Genomic DNA, 22,697 nt, shown 5'->3' with positions numbered 1-22,697 from the left:
ACAGTCGTATGCTTATGGGCTCTATAGCCCTCCTTTACCACCAGCTGTTCTTGGCTCTGAATTCTGGGACATATAAAGCCCAAAGGCCAGCTAAGCTCTGCGGTTCAGAGTTCTTACCGTATTCCACGCATGCAGGAAGCAGTTCAGCTGAGAACTGAATGCTAAAAACAAGGTGTGGCCATTCAGATGTGAAACCTTAGCTGGGCAATGCAGCTTTCCTCTGCTCACTGACATTCTTGCACACTAAGGCAGTGCTGGACTTCCTCACTAGGTGCCTGCACACGACGAGAAGACAGGCTTTTCCCCTCAGAGGCCACGGCACATGACCCAAGCAAGGCAGGCTGTGCAGCCCCTATACAGTGCTCCCTCTCATGTCCAACAGCTCTGTGAAGAGAGCCAGTTCTGTGTAGACTGAGGCAGGGATCACAAAAAGCTGAACAGTTAAGGACACATATCTTTTTCACCTGCAGAGAGATATAAGAACAGAGCAAGAGCTAACACTGAACGGCCAGATTTTCTCTCCAATTTGCAGCTGAGCCATCCCCACAACGCACGCTGAGCAAGCTCACATCACTGCTATCTGCAAGCTGGACAGTACCAAATACATTGCATTGTGTTCTGCTCTTTGAAAGGTACAAAGCCTTCTGGATTTCTGCAGCAAAGTGATACTAAGCTTTATAAAGTCCCGACAAATCAAAGGAAATGGACTTTTCTCCCCTCACGATCAGCTCTGAAATGAACACATATTCCAATTTCAGTAACACAGTTAAAAGCCAGCTAAATAATCTGAGCCTTTCAGACGGTATTGGTGACAGCTGGATAGAACTTAATTGCAACAGAGAATGCCCAGGGTTTTCTAATTAAAAGTTTCCTGGAGAAGAAAAGGAAAAAAAAAAAAATCTTTAATGCACATTTATCTAACATATCAATTTTGGAATCAGCTCAGAGGTAAGCTTCCCATTTCTAACAGAAGCTTAATTTCATGAAGGAATTAAAAGATGTTGGTTGATAAGAATTGTGCAAAGTGCTTGAGACAGTCAGACACCTTAATGGAGATGAAAGATTTTAATAGACATTAATAATTTTGCTATTGAGCACTGTGATGCCCCTGCAGTCAATTAGTGCAAGTGTGGAATAACTCCTAATTTATTGCTCAGAGGAGCTAGACAACTCAAGCAGTTTCAATTCCATCTAAAATCACATCTTCCATGAAAATATTTATTGCCCATCTGAAAAGAAAACTTATGCTGGTAGTGATCATGTATTCATTAAGACTTCTCAGGCATCCCACATTGCCAACATCACAAAAAACAGGGTGGTTGTTGGTTTTTGTTTTTTGTTTTTTGCTTGGACAGCATTCTATGAAGTCCTATTTCCATTTTCTGAGAAAGCACAATATCTCTCAGAAATATTTTACATACAAAATGTATTCTTATCAGCTTTTTTTCATGGAACATTGAGAAAACTGCATTGCAATCAGTGTCACAGATGTTACCTATTACTGATTCCTTACCATGCTTACTGCCGATGTTCAAAGAACAGTGCAGAATCCTGCGCCACACAGGAAAAAACCCTATCCCCAATATATGTTGGGGGCCAAATGTCTGGAAAGCCCCATGGCAGAAAACAGACCTGTGGGCTCTGGTGAACATCAAGTTGAATGTAACTCAGCACTGTATCCTCACAGCAAGGAGGCCAACAGTTTCCCTGGCTGCATTTGGAAGAGCATTGCCAGCAGGTCAAGACAGCTCATCCTTCCCCTCTACTCAGCACTGGTGAGGCTGCATCTGGAGAGCTGGGTCCAGTTCTGGCCCCCCAGTACAAGAGAGATCTGGACACACTAAAGAGCGCCCAACAGAGATGATAAAGGGTCTGGAGATTCTCCTCTATGAGAGAGGCTGGAAGCTGTGCCCTTTCAGTCTGGAGAAAGGAAGACTGAGGAGGATCTCATCAACATATATACATCTGATGGGGGAGAGTTAAAGTGACAGACAAACTTCTTACAATGGTGCTTAGGGCAAGATGAAGCACTGAAATACAACAAACTGTATTTAAACACCAGGAGCGCTGGCACAGGCTGCCCACAGGCTGTGTGTGGGCTCTGCTCCTCAGAGACCTTCAGCAGCTGCCTGGATGTGGGCCTGGGCTCCTGCTCTGGTGTCCTTGCTGGAGTGGGGGCGTGGGCCTGATGGACCCAGAGGGCACTGCCAGCTTCTACCACATTGTGAAAACTTCTATCACAGCATGCTCTGATTTGAGGTCAATAAAGGGTTAAATAAGAACATTTTTAAAGCAGTGTTGCAGGCGCATTCATTGGCACCTAAGTAGCTTTTTGTTCCTACCTGTGTAACGCTAGCAGGGATGAGAACAATAAGTGAACTTTAGCACCAACTGTTTCTAAGGATGCGTTATTTTGTTCTCATTCTTAAATAAACCAAATGAAACAATTCTGAAATGCACTGCAGTTTTCTAACTGTAATGCTCCAGAAACAATTACTAGTCAGTAAGACCACTACTGTTTTTTGCTAAACATGAAAAAGATGTACACTTCCAAAACGTGAAGCACAAAATGTTGGCACCGTGTATGTTTTGGGTACAAAGCCAGACTTGGAATTCCAGGTCACACTTTACATTGCAAGTGTGATATTGCAGACAAGGCCCATTTAATGCTTAGAGACAATTTTTCCTTGAAGCTACATGAGTAATTAGTATGCTGTTAAATATTTATGTAAAGTTCCAAGGGAACACGTGCATGACTGCAGTGTGGATGCGTGTGAGAATAGCGTGTGTGAGAGCAGTGGAAGCCCTGAGCAAGCAAGACTTAGCTGAGCCCCTCACAGCTATTGCTTCAATTGAATGGGGAACCATTTGCACTGTATCTTCAAATTAAAAAACTGAAATGTTAATTTCAAACTGTAAAGCTTCCTAAAATGCATATTCCTGACTCATGCCACAGAAGAATACACAAACCCACTAAAAGGCCGCAGAGCAAGCGATTTATTCACAAACTAAAATATCGGCCCATTTAAAACAAACAAGTGAGAACAGTAAGCAAATTAATATTCACACATGCTTATTGTTACAGCTACAGTGGGGTGCAAGACAGTATTCCATCTAGGGATGCTTAATGGCACAAGTGATGACAACTGATGCTTAATGGGAGTGAAATGACCTCAGTCAAACCAGCTTTCAGCATCTGATACAGAGCAGTGCAGCACTTAGTTACTTCATGGTACTGATTTCCCCAAGTCGTGGCAGCACCCCTTTCCCCTCAGCTCTCCACACTGCCACTGCTATTGGCTCCAGTATGGTCTAATGAGCTCTGCACTGCCAGGGAACTAGCAAGAAGTCTGTACAAAAACCTGAAAATGGAACAACCACAAATTTCAACCAAGTCATCCAAGAGAGAACATACAATTGAATCTATTAGTTAGACGAATGTCTTGCTTATGGTACGACTGCCCATATTCATCTTTAAAAGAAGCAGATTTGGTAAACAGGAACAAACCACAGCCCATTCCTCATCACAAGTTGTATCTTAAAACATAAAAAACCCCAACATTTTAATGGCAAAAAAATTGTCAGCTGAAACCCCTATTTTCTCCAGAAAAGTCTTCAAGCATGCAAGCACTCCAGTTAATGAAAGCATTTCACATTAGGCCTAACAGAAAAAAAAATTTAAAATGTGAAATCCTCCCAGAAAGACAAGAAAAAACCCTATGATGTACACAATTCTGTAACTACCTGGTTAGCTATTAGGAAATGATCCCCACCCCCCCCCCAAAAAAAAAAAAAGAAAAAAAAAAAAGACAAAAGCCCTGCTCCTGCATTGCAAGCAATGTTGCTATATGGTCTCATTTCTCTGCCTCGGTTGCTTTAAAAATCAAACCCTCCTGACGTGGGTAGGAGAGGTCTCTGTCTGATGCCTGAGTTGTTTCCCTCTCCACTTTGCACACACTGTTCCTGTGGGGCAACACTCTCCTTTGGCCTCGCATGAACCAGGCACAAAAGCATTTTCAGTTGTCACTTTACAGCTCTTCTTATCTTCAGCTCTACAGCAATGTGCCACGTCGGGCAGGGCTACCCTTGGACATACCAACTGCCTGCAGTGTGGGGAAAGGCAGCGTGTTGTGGTGGAAAGCAAAGAAAAATGCGTCAGGATGAGCTCTCTGGTTCCCCGAGATGCTTAATCATGCCACTAACTGCTACAATGAAGATTGCTTTTGTTGAATATATTTATCCCTCAAAATTAATTTGCAGCCCTTCTGCCATAGCAGGGTATACCATCTCCCTACAGAATATTGGTGTTTTTCTTGCATAACTGGCTCTTTGACAGCATACACACACATATATATATATATAGCATCCATGCACAAACAGTTCATTCTGCCCTGGTTATTTTCCCTGTCATAGCATGATTATTTTTAGCCCTCATGTGATCCATCAGTATTTTCCAGTTCTGCTTTAGTCATCCTGCTCTCACAGAATATTTCAAACTAAAAAGTCCATCAGCCTTCAGTTCTAACGATCTCTCACATTTTTAGCTTATATGTAAATAATTAATTTCATTAAGCTGTCTTCTAGTCATGCGTTTTTGACACTCCTCTCCCATACAAAAAGCTCTGATACACAGAAAACCTTACATAAGCCACTAAGCTGAAACCCTGACAACTGGATCAAAATTTTCAATTTGATCAGATGAAGCTTTTCTGGTTTTATTTTTTTCCTGAGAGGATTAGAACCGGCACAAAGAACAACATGCTAATATTTTAATCCCTTCCAATAATCATGATTCTACATCTGCAGGCTGTCTACCACTGCATAGAGAAAAGCAGGGGGCTGCAGGACACCTAAAAGCTCAGGGTGGGCAGATGGCATCCTATCCGAAAGCAGCTGTGGCCCTGCTGGCACAGAGCCCACGTTGTTGGGCTGTGCTGCGGGTTCACCCCACAGAGGATGAAAACACATTCATCTGCCAGCAGGGATCTGTGTCTACCTGGCATTCCTCGCTGTACCTGCTGCTTCTAGAAGAAATATATACACGTTCCAAAGTCATTTTTCCTTCACAGCACTACCAAACCCTGCAGCAAATCAGCTCTGTCTCCTGAGAAAGATGGGCACAGGATGAGGGTGGCACATGAGATTAGATGGAGGAGCTGCTTATGCTGCCCTTATGAGCTGCATTCTCCTTGACCTGCCTGACTCACCAGCTGGAGTGCCTTCCAAAGGGGTATGGAAGGGCCTGCTGGCGTGCTCACCAATAAACACAAAAATTGGTGTGTTTTCACACTTCTCAGGTTCTGCTTTGTGTTAATGTCATTTCACAAAATGAAATGAAGACCACACTTGGCTTCTGCAGAGATATAGATACGTGCCACTTTGTGGTATAGAAAGCGACTATCAGATACAGTGGGTCTGCAGAGATTAAGAGTCAGATTAAATCACCAAAAATAATCCTAACTCGCTGCTGCTACCTTTTAGGGTAAGCTTTCCAAGCAGCCCTTAGGGAATTGACCACTTTTTTGGTAACTGAATGACATTATCCTTGTCTACCTCTGAAAACACAGCATCAGAACTCTATTATGAATCATTAAAGAGATTAACACCTCCTCCTAACTTACTCTAAAACAAAGGTCTGGCAAAGGGCACCGGAATAGCTGTTGTGTGGAACAATACGAATCATCTGAACACATGGAATTGCTAGCAGCTAAATACATTATTCCCTTAAAATATTCGATCAGTTTGGATCACACGTTCAATCAATTTGGATTAAGCCTATTTAAAGGTCAGTGACAAAAACAAAAATATTGTGTAAGTGCCCAGAAGTCTACTTGCTCCTAACACTGAACAAAAGATACATACCTGTCTACTGCACACTGCTTAAAAACTTCTATATTACATTAAAAGATCTGCTGGTTCCTTTGTATCATGAATGCATCTTTTAATTTTGTTAGTGATTCGAAATCCATTACAATTTCAAAGCTTCAGTGTTAAAATAAAGTGGGTGACACTTATTAAAAGTAACAACAAAAAAAGGCAAGATGTTATGGCACTCTGCTACTGGTGTTGGCAATTACTTGCTGAGTCGGTGCAAGAGGTTGTTGTATCAAACAGCCCACAATGTTTACTACTCCCATAACAAAGTCAAGCCAAACTGTGAAGTTTAGCTGTGCCCCAAACCTCAGACATTTCACTGAAGATTCATGGCTGTAGAATAACAAATAGCTGGCATTAAAGTTATAAACAGCCATTTAAATTATGCCATCTGATGTCACACTTATTCATGGGCATATATTCTCTCTTCATGACTGCATTACTGTGGAAGATGAAACTTAAGATGGGGTGGGGAATTCTTCAACCGCTGTAGAACTCAGCAGACCTCATCTTCTTGGGCTTTTTTAAAATAAATGGTTAAGCTTGTTTTACTCACATAAGTAGTATCACTATTGTTCCTGTAACATCTGTAATGAATATCCCTGCATTTCCAGTAAAGTGTGCACTTGCATGCACATAATAAATCTGTGACCGACACTTAACTGTTCTACAATGCAAGCAGCAATAAAAGCTAGAATTCTTATTTCACCTATCGTCACACAGTGCCTACAACTCTCCCCCCTGCCTCAACAGAAATTAAATTAGTGTCCTGCCTATCATAAATCCAGACAATACTTAAATTAATAAGGAAGGAAGCTTTCCATGAAAAAAAAAAACAACCATCCGTGACCAAAAGAAAGTTGATGAAAACACACCACATATCTCAGTTGTCCTACTCCATGTTGAAGGCACATGGCATGCTCTCGTATGACCAGCAAAAGGACATGAGATCACTGCATTATCATCCAAACTGACTGGCATCTTCCATTCCAGCAGCTACTCTACCTCTCCAGAATTGCCACCTCCATTACCTTAATTGGGATGACGCATTTGTGACTTCAGTAAAAACAGACCACTGCCAAGAAGGATCAACAAACACGGTAAATTCTGTATTTAATGGAAGTGTATTTTCCAATTTATCAAAAGAACCACCTGATGCTCACTAGGGTTTTTAGTTTTCAGAGGCAGTGCAAGATACCACGCAGGAAATTATAGCATACTAAGCCCTAGAATTCAAAAGCTTAGATACAAGATGACATAGAAACAAAGATGTGAAGAAAACACAGTGATAACAGAACCACCATCACTTCAGAATCTCAGAGCAGCACTGCCCAGCTATTAGGTGCTCAGCTTCCTGGGAGCACTAAGGAGATGAAGGCAGCTGGCCAAGTAAGCCCACTTTTGACGTCAGAAATGGTCAGAGCAGATTGCTGAAATCTGGGTACGATTCCAGAGTTTAAGCCAGTCTAAACCTGAGGTTGCCTGATACCTGCCCCTTCCCTTTTGCCAACAACTGAGCTAATGAGAAGACAGGTCACAGAATTACATCAACCGAAAAGTAATCATTATTTGAGGATTGGTTTAGCATAAATAAGGCAAACTCAGGACATACCAATAAAGGAACTAAGAGTATGCGCGTGTGTTTCTGTATGTACAAACCTACACATCTGTAGGCAACTAACTGCAGCACCACTTGCTTAGTAGTTACTTAAAAAAAAATTTTTTTAATCTCTATATACCTGCTCTTCTGTTCACTTAACAAGTTACCAAGAAAAATGGCATTGTTGAGTGACCAGTAGTGGTCATATTAAATAAACACCAAAGACCAGGTTTAACTGTTTACTCCTGTTGCAGAAACACAAAGCAAAATGTCAGAAGACAGATGTATTTTCAAGAAAGAGCAATAGCTGCTACGCTGCTCACTTAGAAGACTGAGCTATAAACTGCCACAAAGCACACATTATTATTAGTTTTCTGCTTTCTGGACAGCGCTTACAATTTAGCACCATGAAAAGAGTAACTTTAAAAAATTCACTGTGTTATAAATTTCCTGTTCTTGAAAACACATGCAAACAGTACAACCAGTGATGACTATCCTAAATGTCTTTTTCTCCGCCAGAAGATATCACAACACTTATGCCCAGGGTTAAAGTGGGGGACATCCCAGGGCTGAGAGGACTGAGCACACCATAAGAAGTTAACTTCTGACACGACAGATGCTAAGTCTATGACACAGATGCTAAGTCTATGACAACACAGAAAGAATAGCTCATGCACATGAGGTATTTTGGTAATTTCTAACTAGTATTTAGGTAAAATTGGTCACAGCTTATGATCATCTTCAGAGATAAACACAGAATTACTTTAGACACAACATACCTGCAGTAGGAGAGTTTGCATGGTGGGACTTTTTGGGCAGATTAAAGATTTGTTCACCAGGATCTGGTGGGGGAAGAGCATCTTGGCCTTGTCGAGCTTCCACAGGATCATACTCTTTCCCATCATAGTTAGCATCAAAGAACTTCTTAAACCACTGAATGAAATCTAAGTTGTCTTGGAAGCGTCCTTTGACCAGTTTTTCCACTGGAATTACCTGAAAGGTAGAATAAAGTTTCCAGTAATAAACCATTGACATTTTTGTATTTAAAAAGACAAACAAACAAAAAACCATGCACACTAATTTGGAAATATATATATATATATATATATATATACACATATATATATATATATATATATAATAGAATCATAGAATGGCCTAGGTTGAAAAGGACCATAATGATCATCTAGTTTCAAACCCCCTGCTATGTGCAGGGTCACCAACCACTAGAACAGGCTGAAATTGATCTGAAAAACTTGACAGAAATGTCTAGTAGAACAAAAGTGAGGCTATAAGGAACATCACTATCAATGTCCTACAGATTTTTCACATAAATGAAGTCTCCAAAAGGTGACTGGTGGTAGGAAAACAGTGCAAGGAGATGGCTTTATAATGCTTTGAGGGAAGCACAAGCTTCCAAGATGCTGTGGGCAGACAGTGACTATGAAGAGAATGCTGCAGAAAGAGGACTGCCCTGCCTTGTTGTATGAAGTTAGCTTCACACAGCTAACTAAAGAGCTAAGTTCAACAGACATTAATACCTCCTGAATGCATTCAGTTATCAACTGGAAACAGAGTACATAAAAGCATTATAATTTTCATCTGTTTCTTCAAGGTTAAGCCAACTGTCCAGCATTTTGTAAGTCTATGATACTGCTGTAACAATTCACATAGCATTTTGCATATCCCTTATTAGTTTCATTTGAGTAGAGCAAGTTTTCTCCCTATAGAGAAATAGGCAACGTTCATCTTTATTGGGCTTTGCAATGCTTCATTATCAAATCATACTGTAAATAGAAGCACAACATTTCAGGAAATAACAAAGGTTTCCAATTCTTCATGAAATTATTGTGGGACTTTGTAATAAGAACGTTTAAATTTCAGGATAAGGCAACACTAAAATCAGTGGAGAATCCCCAAATGATTTACAGGTACTGCATCTGTATAAAACTGCAAGAAAAGAACATAACTTCCATCATACAAAATCAGTATCTTGTGGTTGAATAACAAGCCATTTCCTAAGAGAGACCTCCATTCCTAAACTTTACAGATCACATGCACTGGCCAGTCTACCAAATCACTGGGTGTATTATTCCAGGTTTTGAATACTTGAAATTCCCTAAAGCCAGTTTTGGACAAGAAATGTGGAATATTTATAATAACAGTATACTTCCAGGTTGTTCTGTTGGAAATTCAGGTCATCGGTAATTTTATGGTATCTCAAATTAAAGCCCTGGTTCAATGATGACAAAGAATTTCCAACGAAATAATACCAAAAGATGGTATTTTACCAGAAGAGTCTCTGATATTAAGAAATAATGAGTTAAGCTGTACAACTCCTTATCGGACTTTATTATTGACTTTATCCAGTTTATACAGCTTGTGAAGCCTGCAATGACTGAAATACAAACACAGAATGCCTACCTTATCCACATTCATTCTTTTAAACGATGCTTGCAGAAGCTTGAAGTTGTGAATGTATTCATGTTCCAGCTTTGCCTGGAACTTTACTTTCTTCAAGCTTATACACCCGGGGAACAACATGTCCATGAACTGGCAGTAAGCTGCTCCTAAAACAAGAGAATGCATTGACATTAATCCAGATTCACCCGGCTAAAACCAAATGGCGCTTAATGTCATTAACAGAAAGCATGAGCAGAAAGCAACCATGCTGAATAAGTCCCTGCTGTAATTCAGTCTAGCACTATGCATCCCAGATGTACTTGTCACATTGCTCATTGTACACTGGATGTTCTCATGTAGTTTTTCCATTGTCTGGATGCACCAAGCACTTTTGTACAACAACTGAAGAATCACCACAAGTAACACAAAGCGCATCTTTCTTCTACTTAAAACTGACGTTCCTGGAGTCCCTTTAAACATTAGGACTATCCATATAGTGTGATGATTACAGCCAAAGTAGAGATCTCCTAGTAAGTTCCTTCATTCTTCACAGTACCCAAAATTCAACTAAGATTTCATTTATTCTGGCAATTGAAGTTGGAAGCTATCCCATAGACTGATGAATTCCAAGGTAGTATTTCAAGATTACCCCAAATCATGATTGAAAAATAAAACTGCAAAGCTCCTGCCTGTTAAAATACACTAGTCTTTTTCATCCCCTTGAAACCAAACATCGATAATGATCTTTATCACCTGTGAAAAGTGTTTGAATTGACTTTAATGTAGACCACCCAGTACTCACAGATTTCAGAAGCCAAGCTCCTAGCTTGGCAGCTCACTCAAAACAAGATTTCCACGTTCAACTTTGAGAGCTATGTGAACTTACATATTAGTAAGCAGGGGTATGTGAGTGTAATTAATTCAGCATAGAATGGCAAATATATGGAAAAATTTCTAAACAGTGTGCTAAATACAGCCAATAGAGATAACTTTTCTCATATTCAGAGATCTTCCCTCTACATTATCGCATAGCTGTCATTTGCAAAATGTCTACTGCTGACTCAATTAAGTGTTTTGAAATTAAAGCTGAAGACGTTTGAGGGAATCAGAGGATCACCAATTTAAGTTCTCCTTCAGAAAAGAGTTTGCTAGTCAACAAAATGCTTTATACTTCAAGACTCACTAAGGTCCATATCTGAAGCAAGAGGGCACAGGCTTAACACCTCCACTTGAGCACACAGGCCAGGTAAGTCAGCACCCAAACCGTCACAAGTTGAATTTGACTCCCACAATAAGGACTCCTGAACACTTACTGCAAATCAGTTTTGATACACTTAAGTGTCCAAATCTCACCTAACAGTTCAGGACAGTATCTGTGAAAACTACTTGATCACCCTGCCCATGCAAAAACCAAATTAACAAATCAGACACCTGGTTTGTCTAGTTTTGCAGGAGGGGCAACAATAATTGAAGCTCGATGATATTTTTCTCCGTGGGTATGCATGTGTTTTGGCAGGACCAATTTTACACATCAGATAGTTCTCATTCTCTGTGGCCACCCAAGCTCCATATACAAAGGGTGACAGAGCTTGTAACTCCTCCAAAAGAGGAACAGAGATTCGGAGTCAAGTCTAAAAACACCTAAATACTGATATGAAATTTGGTCAGTGACTTAACAAGATCAAGCTTGAAAATAACTTTAATTTTTAAAAATTCTCTTCATGTTGACTAGCTTTGTGAAGGGAAAACTGTTAGAAAAAATAATCTGATTTTCCAAGGACACCTTGTACTTAGCTGTTTGCAGTGGTTTTGATATGATAAGAATCAAAGTAAGATATTCCCTAAAGGGAAAGAAGCCTTCTGGCAAGCTACAAACATGAGATGACACATTTGCATCTTCTTATAGGAAGCTATACAAACAGAATTAGTAATTCAAAACCTATCCTTAGCAGGAGAACTGGCACATATGCAGCAACAGAAAAATGACATTACAATTAAAAGCATGGATATACAGATACTGCAAGGCTCAACTACACTTATTACTATTTAATTTCATGCAAAAGGATTATTATGCAATCATTTCATGTTATAAATTGAATTTGTTCCCAACTCTGCCCTTTCATCCCACCCGTATCTCAATTATAAAGTTTACTCTGATATCTAAGTAATTGCCTGGAGGCCTTGAAAACGCACTGTGCAACCTTTCATCTACATCCTTTTAGAAAACTGGAAACCTAAAATGTTCACATGAGATTTCCTCCTTCTGCTAGCGATGCAAATTCCTCTTGCATGCCTTTAGATAGAGTCTGACTAGACTAGAGACTTTAGTTAAGACATTTCCTCGTGTTTCCTTGTCCTCGTGCAAGTAGTTGTTTCTGTATTTTATCAGCCAGGAGGTGGTCCTGGGTCTGTTCAGTGCCTGAGGGCAGAGAACACTGGCACGCATCCATGTGACGGTACAAACCCAGTCTCTGACACAATAACCAAGCCTGCTGCCAGACTGCTTCCCCAACAGGAGGATTTTATTACAGCAGCAAACACAGCTTATTAAAATGCTTCTTTCTGAAGCGCAGAGGCAACATGCAAATACAGACTGAACTCAGTTCTGCAAAGTACAAAAAAGAAACTATTTCTGATTCCCATATAATAGAAAAGAAAGTTACAGGTGTCACTACATTTAACTGGGACTACTAGATTTTGGACATCAAGATTACATATATATTTTATACAAAATAGGCATTACTTATTTAAAATTTTGCTCCTAAGGCCTGTGGCTGTCACAGTGCATTAGGATGCCTGCATGGCAGAACCAGGATGCTGCTTTCAACACTGTCAACTGTTGAGGTTTCATAGAGGCAGCAGGAGAAGAAGCCTGACAGAAGTAATGCAAGATCGTTGTGCCTTTGCTTCTTGGCCCCAGCACGCATACATGCAGTTCCCTGCATACTGGGCAGCACTTTAGGAATATTCTATTTACCATACAATTGATGTTTCAATGTAGCTGGCCAGGAAAGGAGTATTTTTAACTCAACATCAAGAAAACAGCAGTAGGGATGATGACAGCGTGGTTTTTGATGGATACTTCTTGCATAATTTACATGGACAAAATGGTTTTATGTCACTGTATTTTATTTAAGATTTAAAAGCTTCCCTGCATTTTCTGATAAAAAGCAGCAGCCTTTTCCCACAAAAAATGAAAATAACAGCAATAACAATACAGCCCAATCTCTCCCACACCAAGACAAAAACAAATTTTACCTGTCTAGAATTGCTCTCAGAGTACATCTGTGTCTATGACCAAAAAACTTATATATATTTAAAAATCTGCAAACACACACACACACAGACACAGAAATAATGTGAAATCTCTTCAAAAGATGGATAAAAACCACAGCTGGTAGCACTGGGGAAGAGGGATTACTGAACGTGGGAGACACGCTGACGTTAAACCCTCCCAACTCTCTATTAGCCAACAAGCAATTCTGAATCCAGGCGCAGAACCCCTTTCACTTTTCCATCTAGAACTCTGACGCAGCCACCAATTACAAGAGATATTCACAGGCCAGAAGCCAAAACCAACTTGCAAACACAACCAGTGAGCGGAAACTCCATGCCTGCCTTCACAGCGCAGGACACAACAGCAGCTCAGGGGGCTGCAGCATCCTGCTGGCACACCGACCATGAGCACAACCATCTTCACTGACTCCATTTTAATATTTATAAGAAAATAACAGAGTGGAGAATCTCAGCAGTGTTGAATCTGACCGGCAGACTGCTGCTGTCTGAAGGGAGCCTTGTGACTCGTTTACTACTCCCTCCTCTCTGGGAGGAATCTGACTGTGGCCTAGATTGGAGAGCCGGGCAGCATCGCTGGCTGTGGTTGTGCATAGCAGGCTGTGCTGTGCATGGCACTGGGCTGGGGGGCGGGCTACTGGCCAGGCTGAGGGCAGCGGGGGGAAGCATATCTGGGGCAGTGCTCAGAACCATGCCCAAGTTATTATTTATCTCCTCAAGGAGGAGCTGAATCAATCCTTCTTATCCGATGTACCTCTCTGCTTGTCCCTTCATCACTGCATCACGTGGAGGTGAGGTCCCTCAAAGTCATGGAAAATCACAGCAGACAGCATGGGAACACAGAGGAGCTGTGAAAAGGCAGGGCCTGTCTGTGTGGTGGTAGGCTTTAGTTCAGTTCTGCTGTCAGAACTGTGGCAGAAAAAGCTAAGTTGCAAACTAGAATTTTGCTGGAAATGTTTAATAAAAAATTGGATCTAAAAACAGCATGTGATTCAAGCCTCAGCCAGGCCTCAGTTTGATTTTCAGGCACACATTTTTGGAAAAAAAAAAAAAAAAAAGAAACAACAACAACAACAACAAAAACTTATTTGGGAAAAAGGCCAATTGCACCTTTTTCTGTAATTACAGTTATTTGCTTCAAGGATCTTTTTTTGTTCTTTGCTTCAAGGATTTGTTTTTTAAGATTCTCTAAAAATGTATCCTGTCACATTAGACAGAAATTCCTTCAAATTATTTGTTCACTCCAAAGCTGCCACAAGCTAATCAACCACTTGGAAAATGCGGCATGATTCCCATGCGTGTTAGTCATCAGTGCTTCAGCTCACTGGAGCGGCGTTGCCAACACGGATGGGAAAGTGCACACACCCAGCACTTCTGTTGCTGAGAGAACAACAGAAAAAGGCAGTAACTTATAAGGAGCATGTGTGACATCGCAGTGTTCATGAGAAATGGGGAAATAAATACAAAGGCCAGCAATCAGTGTTTGCAGTACAGCAGCACTTTTGGCTTTTTACCTCCAGCTGCTTAAAACTGTGTCCTCAGAAGCAGATTAAGGTAGGCACACAGCAGGTTTTGATGTAAAACATGAGCCCATATCATGATACTTACATCTCAAATGTGTTCTTCTATTCTGCCACTGTCTTTTCTTACATTAAAAAGAAAAAAAAAAGTCAGTGACCACAAAGCTGTGTTACCTACAGCTGTGTTTAAGCACCCTATTTGCAGCACCCATATGACTGAGGACATAGAGCAATGAATTCTGCTGCTCCGTTGAAAAAAAAAAACAAACACATTGATTTAAAGAGGTTTCAGCCCATTTCCTGGAGAACATCAGAGCCCACTGCAGTTTACTGCCTGCTTCGTGGTAGGGAAGCCAGATGTGCATCAGTGAAGCAATGCTGGCGTGAGCTTTGCCTTTTCCACTAACAGCCTGGGGAGGGCACTTAAATAAATAAATACAAGTGATCCAGATGAGAGTGCAGCCCTGCTCTCCTGCAAAGAGCTCTGGGAACACAGCTGGGGCAGCAAGAGAAGAGTGAGGACCTGCATACAGACACTGCAGAAAGCAGCATCCAGAAGCACTAACACAGAGCTGCATGCTTCTGAATTGAATGTGCTTGGGAAAATCCTAACACGTGGGGCATTCGCATGAGGCAACTCAGAATATTCACTGATCTTTTTAAATAAAGGATTTTGGAGAGAGGCTTCCCTGGTGTTAGACTGCATATATACATATATACATATATATATATGTTAGACTGTTAAATATATAAATCATCAAACTTCTCAAAAATTGTAAATAGCACAGCTTTTCATACTAAGTTTTTAGTAGTAATTTAGTTTGGAACTCATTCATTTGCAAACAAGCAGGCCAAAACAATTTCAGAAAACACTGTTCCCACTTAAAATAGGTGTGTAACCCAACTTGACTGAAAAAAAAAAAAAAAAAGAAAAAAAAAAAAGCCACAGGAAAATCTAGCAATCTCTTTTAAGGGAGGGAGAGGAAGCAAGCAATGGCAAGTGACAGCATTATGAGTAAACACACAAAAAAGTAGAAGCCTTGTTTAAATTTGATTCCTTCTGAATTTTTAGTGTATGACATGAAATACATACATACATATATATATAATATACACATATACAGGCTAAAAGTCTCAGGATACTGCTTTCATAGCTTCCCCAGAAAGTTTTGTAATCGATCTTAAATCTGATCATCAACATGCATTATATCCCTCCAAACCTAAACACCATCTGGAAGACGTTAAAGAGTCATTTACACTGAGCATCCTCTGTGCTGCAGGACCCCAGAACAACATGCCAACTCCCTGAAACATGGCTTGGTTTCATAGTGCATCAAGCCATGTTTTAACATGTCCAAGCTGCTCTAGAGACTGAGGCTTTGCAGGGCTGTGAATTAAAAGCTAACAAACAAACAAACAAAAAACAACACTGAAATACACTTCAGCCCAGCTAGCACTAGCACAGCAGTTGTGCAGAAACCACGCTGAATGCTCCAGCTGGGTGCTATAATGCAGATTTTAGTAATACCTGTGTAGAAAGTTCATGAATTAATGCAGACATTGAGCAAAAATACAAATACCTAAGCATGGAAAATGAAGTGAATCCTATGCATGCATGTCACAGAATTTGTACACAGACACAACTGACATGCAGAACTCCTCACCACCCAGTGTCCCTCAGAAGAGTAGCTCTTCATGCAGAAAGCCACTGGCCATCATCAGTGTCATGAAGTTCTCCCTCAAATCCCAAGCCATCACAACAGCACAAAGCGTCACACACCAACAGCTGTATAGCACATGGCCTTCAGTTCTTCAGGATGAGAGGTGGAGAACCAGAAAGCATCCCTAAGGCAACCACATACTCTCACAAGGAGCATGCCAATGGAGGCATGGTACCAACTATAGCAGCTGCTGTGCAAAAAATACCCAGTTGCAGTAACCAGGTTATCTGCAAAGAAAGCATCACAGTCTAGCATTTCAAACTGCTGAACCACATGCTCTTTTTATGAGATAGCCACTTACTAAATGTAAGGGAGAAAGGGAAACATCTCATCCTTTTCCCTTGCATAAAAATCCTTAAAGGTGAAAGATCTCTGAGCTGGAGTCCAAATTTACAACTTTATAAGTCTACCGGGAATTTTCAAACGTAGGAAGTTAAAAAAAATAAAAAATTCTGTATTTTCTGCACCTCAAAAGCTCACATACGTACAGTTAGGACAGAAATTACACTTCAGGTTGCATTTGCTTTTCTGTATACATTTACAATTTCTGGCTACTAATAATTTATATAGCTTGTGTACTTGGTGTTTTTTATATGCAAGCCCTCTATAGTCTTCTTTGCCTGACTCTTATTTTGAATATACACTCTTGTAGCAGCCAAACAATCCTGAAAAAGCATGTTACAAGTTCACTTGGTATTCCCCATAGATGAAAAATAGCCTTAGTAAAGAAAATTCACTTATAAGCTATTTAGTCAGAATTGTTTTTAAGAAGCCACTGTGTATGTATTACAAAAATAGCACGAATCCCATGAAACAACCAGTGTTATAATTCATTTAAAGCTCTTATTCTCCGTGCGTATGGGTGTTGCACATAAGGCTCTAATACATTAAATCCTTTCAGTTTTTCTTCTATTATTCTTCACTCATCTGTATCAAATTAAATGCTCCCAAGTTTAATGCCCAGCTAAAGGCAATGCACACTATGCCTTACATTATAAGCATGGATCATAAACTTGATATTCTGGCTAAAAATCTTAAGGGAAGTCAAACATGGAGACCAACACTGACTAAATGACACACACCTAAAGCACAGGGAATATTTCTGGTTTGAAATGCTTGGGGAGATTTTCCCTCTTGTGTTGCCAAAACTAAATTACCAGAGGAGCTACACACTAAATTTAGACTCTCGGAGGCTGCATCCATCCATAACCTGGCCTTTTTGGCACATCACAACTACTGCAGGCATTCAGAAAGCTCAGGGGATGCTACACATTGCTCGGCCTACTTAGCAAGGACAAAAACACATGTAGGACTCATGAAGAATACAAATACTTTATGACTAATCCAGCCTTTTCCTTGGCTGCTTCTCATCTTAGCTCTGTTCCTGTAACTGGCAATAGGGGAACAAGCTGCTACTTCCATAGCACGCATATTACTAGAGCTACTTTTTCATGCAGCAATAAGTGGAAAGAAAAAAAAAAGAAAAAAAAAAAAGGACCAACTGTCTTACTGCAATCAGTAGTGTTAAGTTTTAGGTATACCCTTCAGATCAGAATAAAGCCCTCTAGGAAAGGCAGAATGTCATATTACTCCTTACTGTTTTAGCTCAGATTGTCCACAATTACTTCCAGGCTGGCTGCAAAGCGTAGGCACACACAGAGTCTCACAGTGAGGTGCTAAAGATGGCTGTAAGGCACATCTAGGTGGCTCATGTCTCCTAAAAGCCTCTGAGATTGATGTCCGGACCTAGCATCCTTAACCCCCCTGCCCTGCTTTTGCATTTAGCTTTTTCTGAACTTTTGATTACTCCTTGTTAACAAAAATGAACAAAACCTGAATGCTTGTAAAACAGCACGACAAATCTTAATGCCTTTTTTCTTAAAAAGAAGAAAAGGCCCACGCAATTTTACGAGGGGTAATAAAATTTCAGTGGCAGTGGCTCTGAAGTCCACTGTTAGTGCCATGACATGCTTCACAGTGTTACAGAGGTTCCCACATATTCCTTCCCTTTCAAGTCCTTGAGAAATGCTCATATTTTATGGAAGCTCATACTAGGCTGCCAAGAAGGCTGCCAACACTTTAAGAAGCATCAGCCAGAGGAATACCAGAAGGAATGGCCACAGCTGCTCCCAGTCTGTGGCCATGCTGTGCCTGTGGTGTCTGCCCACAAGCTGGCTGGTGGTTTTTTGCTACCGTTTCACTTAGTGTAATCTGCAGGATGGCACCTCTCTGTGCATGAAATAAACTATTTGTAGTTTAAATAGTAAACGATACTAGATAAAGGTCCCCAAAATTTCTCCTCCGATTCCCTTCACTGCCTGCAAAGACATCCTGCAACAGCACGTGAGAGGTGAACTGTGCAGTCCCAGATGGAAAGGAACTTGTCAGTAAGACTTGTGTGTGCCAGTGCCTGCCATGATCCAGCAGACTTTAGCAGAATTCAGAAATGCAGAGACTAAAGTTTTGCGGAACAGAAAGGATTGCGCCAGCAAGGAAGAATGCTTCTTGAGATAATGAAATACTGAATCCCATTTTGGCACTATAATGAACATAAAATAAATAAGAATCAAGCTGGACTATCAAATCAAATGGAGAAATTCAAGTTTACAGGTTTGACCCACTAAGATATGAACATAAAAGCAAGTAACAATAGCAATTAATACAGGAAGTTCTAAAGGAAGAAAAAAAATTAATTTTCCACAGGATGGAGTAAGAGCTCTAAATGAAACAACCTTTTTTCAGTCTTTCCCTTGTGGTATGTCCTAATATCCTCACTAGAGGTCACAGAAACAATTGTATAAGAAGCTGCATAATGAAATGGGACGGTTCTTTTGTGACTGTTTCCATGCTTTTCCCCTGCTTGTCCCATCCAGCTAAAATCTCTCAATTTGACTCTATCTCTTGTATTCTCAGTAATCAAAATTCTTTTAGATCACCTCCTCCCTATTTTGGGTAAGTTTTATTAATTAATTTATTTATTTAAAGCCCACACACATTTAGCTTGGTGGAGAATTCACTTCAAAAGCTTCCTTTCAACAATTTAAGAGCACATAAATAGCTATGCAGGAACAAGTCAATAACATGGCTAGAATACTTCCTGTTTCAAACAATGTCAAACATGTATTTTATGATGAAAACACCCCTTTTCACACATCCTTCCATCTCCTTGCAAGTGTGTATATATATACACACTCATACATCCCTATATAAACACACGCATGCCTGCACATCCCCACGTGTATATTTCCTCCATGCATAATTCACCAAAAGAAAATACTAACTTCCAGACCTGTAAATACAACAACAGCTAAATACAGTACTTCAGTTCCAAGCTTAATAATTGTCAGAAAGGTCATTTCCCACATTCTGTATCTTTAGTTACTCAGTTGCTATCAGTTTCTTGCAGGCACTTTAAACTGTTCCTCTTCAACCTTGTTTCATAGTCACTGTGCAATTCCTCAAGCATGCAAGATACATTACGCAGGTGAGATTTGTAAGAAAGAAGCAATTAAAGAATATGTTACAAGTTTGTCAGACTCAATTTTCTGTACTTTTCAGGGAACATCTATGCACAAAAAACATACCCAGAACACTAGGTAAAGTCACACATGACAGTGTAAGACCCCATTTCAACTGGACCACCAAGCAGCTGAAATGCTGTAATGTGGGTTCAGTTCTATGTATTTAGAGCATTGTCTTCATACGCAAGATAATCCCAGCATGTCATTTGTATGGAAGTAGCAATCTAACTAGATCTCCTCCAACACAAACATCTTCAAATTTAAAAATCACAGCAGGAAATCAGAAACAATCACTCCCCAGGGCATCTGTAATCTCAGTAAAACACCAGCCTTTCCCTGTATCTTTCTATTCATCATCTGGATACGGATCCTGTTCTTTAACATGTAACTTGCAGTTCCCACTCTGATTAATCAGACTGGCCAAAATATTCAAACCATTACTCGTCTTTTAGGGTTCATTAACCCTAAAATATATATATTATATATATATATATATATATATATATATTTACTATAAGAGTTCAGTCACATTTAAAGTGAAACAGGCAGATTTCCTTGACAAACTTCTAAAGCAACTTACAGCAGCCTAAATGTTGATTTCCTCAAATGTTTATTTTCCTCCGTGCTCACACAGATGATATTCTCCTGTAGAGTTCATACACCCGTTGAGTTTCAGGACCCTTACCCAGAAGGAACAGCTGCTGCAGAATTCTGTTCCTTGCGTTTTCAGGAGACTATTGGTCACTTTTTAGCTATGTACCACTCTCCATTTGTAAAGTTACCACCCTTGTAGCCTTCAAGTACACACAAAAAAATCTTACTGCTATATTCTTCTGCACAGTCATCCTTTTTATTATTTCTATGCATCTCCTGCTACATTCCTCCTGTTCACCTATGTTACGCTATCTCAAGGCACCTTATCTTTCCATGATTAAGATGAACACAAGAACTTTTCCTCTGTACATACATTGGTTTCTTTTCGTGGAGTAACCTGCTTTATGTCAAAACTGAAAGTGATCTATTTTCAACAAATCAGACTTTTAAAGTGGATTTTAAATAAACATTTGTAGAACATGCAATATTTTCTTACCTGAACAGAGCTGTTCAACTTTTGTGTAGTTTAAAGCTAATATATCATTAACCCATGCGATGATGTCATGTCTGCTCATAGTCTCTTGGGTTATAGAGGTAGAGTACACGTTGACCGCCATTCCCCAGCTACAAGGAAAAAATAAAAAGACAGAAAAGTATTTTTGACATTTTGATCATTGTTTTCTAGATATATTGAATTCAGAATTCGTATTCAAAGAAAAAAGGAAAAGTTGCATCACTCTGGAATCTTCCCTCCTTAATCAAGAAAGGTATCTTTTCATGTTTTGAATGACGTACAGCCTTCTCCTCTTGTACTCTATGAGCACATTTCTCTTGATGTCAGTGTGAACTTAACTCACAAACCTACAGTATTATCCTTAATGCTGTCCAAGTCAGAACAAAAAGAGTCAAACATAGCCTAAAGATACAGAGACAGAATTAGACCTGGGATTCCTCCATATAGTGCTGGACAAAAAATGGACTATTTCCACTGAGATTTTGCAAAGATATACACGTTGGAAGCCTGATATACAATTCTGCAGAGAAAACCAAGACTGCCAGTAAACTCCACCCATTTCTAGTGATTTGACATCTCTGCCTTTGTTTTCGCTATTTCATTGCGCGATGATCCAATTTCCCAGATCTGTATTTAATTTTTAGATAACTTCTAGAAGATGTAGCTGTTCCGCTTGCTCAAATACTGGTTTCTTCTTCTTCTTGGGATAGGGCTTTTTAGATGACTTACTTGGTACCTAGCAGTCACAGTGAACATGATACAATGAATGTTTTATAAACAAAAGTAGCAACCTCTACTCTGAAAATAACTCAGCTTTGCAACCCCAATTGTATGGCTGGGAAGCTGTTTTGTAGCCTGATGTCTCTAAATCATTAGAAACATTTCCTGTCAGCTTAAACTCATTTGTTCTTCTGCCAACATTATCCTCCAGCTCTAATGGCTCTTCTTCCTGAGCTGATTTCCTAATGTGTTGCAGAAAGCAATCGGAGCCTGTCCCAGTGCCCAGGTAGGCTAGAATAAACAAATCAATTCTCCAAGTCTTCTGCAAAGTCACATCTTCATTTGCTGGTCATTGCAGCAGGACCTCTGCAGCATAGCTGTGCAGATTTCCACAGCATTCAGAAAACCTTTCAGCAAGACTTGAAAAAATGGCACTTTGTGCTGAGTATCTGCTACCTGCGTAGCCATACAATATAAAATTATATATATAATTTTATAATTTTCACTTTGAATTAATAAGTTAATTAAGGTCCTTTTCTGTAAGTAGTTCTACTTCATAGTAGCATCTGTCCCCAAGTGCACTGACTTGAAATGCATATTACTGAATTTTATACTCTTTGATTCTACACTAGCCATATCCTTCTGTTGCAAGACACTGCTGAGATAAAAGGTGAGCATATTCATGTTCATCTCATCAACCGTTTCAAAGATCTGAGGCAAGATTTTCAAAGAAAAGAGCAAATATTGTTCTCAAAGCTAATCCAGGAAGTTCACTAGTAACAAGCCAAGAAAGACACATCTCAGAAACGATCAAATACCAAAAAAGCTTGCAATATTGTTATTGAAAACAAATGGTTTGGTGAGGACTCCACACTTCTGTCCATAGTGACACCCTGTAGCTCCCACTGCACAGGTCAGATGTAGGGCCAGCCGAAC

The 22,697-nt window shown here is 40.0% G+C and overlaps 1 protein-coding gene across 4 annotated transcripts in view; it reads right to left on the bottom strand.

The window, feature by feature from the left end:
* MAPRE2 (microtubule associated protein RP/EB family member 2) overlaps positions 1 to 22,697 on the bottom strand; it is an 88,309-nt gene that overhangs the window by 13,772 nt on the left and 51,840 nt on the right. For 3 of the 4 annotated variants that reach the window (XM_052703697.1, XM_052703695.1, XM_052703696.1), the window contains 3 exons: positions 21,024 to 21,151; positions 9,899 to 10,044; positions 8,254 to 8,467 (listed from right to left, as the gene is read on the bottom strand). In XM_052703697.1, coding sequence (XP_052559657.1) covers positions 8,254 to 8,467; positions 9,899 to 10,044; positions 21,024 to 21,144 — 481 coding nt within the window. In that variant the 5' untranslated portion in view covers positions 21,145 to 21,151. The remainder of the gene's footprint in view (positions 1 to 8,253; positions 8,468 to 9,898; positions 10,045 to 21,023; positions 21,152 to 22,697) is intronic. The other variant, XM_052703698.1, reaches the window with a different exon arrangement.

This window comes from Tympanuchus pallidicinctus, unplaced genomic scaffold (assembly GCF_026119805.1).
Source record: "Tympanuchus pallidicinctus isolate F22 unplaced genomic scaffold, pur_lepc_1.0 scaffold5, whole genome shotgun sequence".
NCBI lineage: Eukaryota > Metazoa > Chordata > Aves > Galliformes > Phasianidae > Tympanuchus > Tympanuchus pallidicinctus.
The sequence above is the reverse complement of the archived record's forward strand: the minus strand, read 5'-3'. Positions and strand labels throughout refer to the sequence as shown.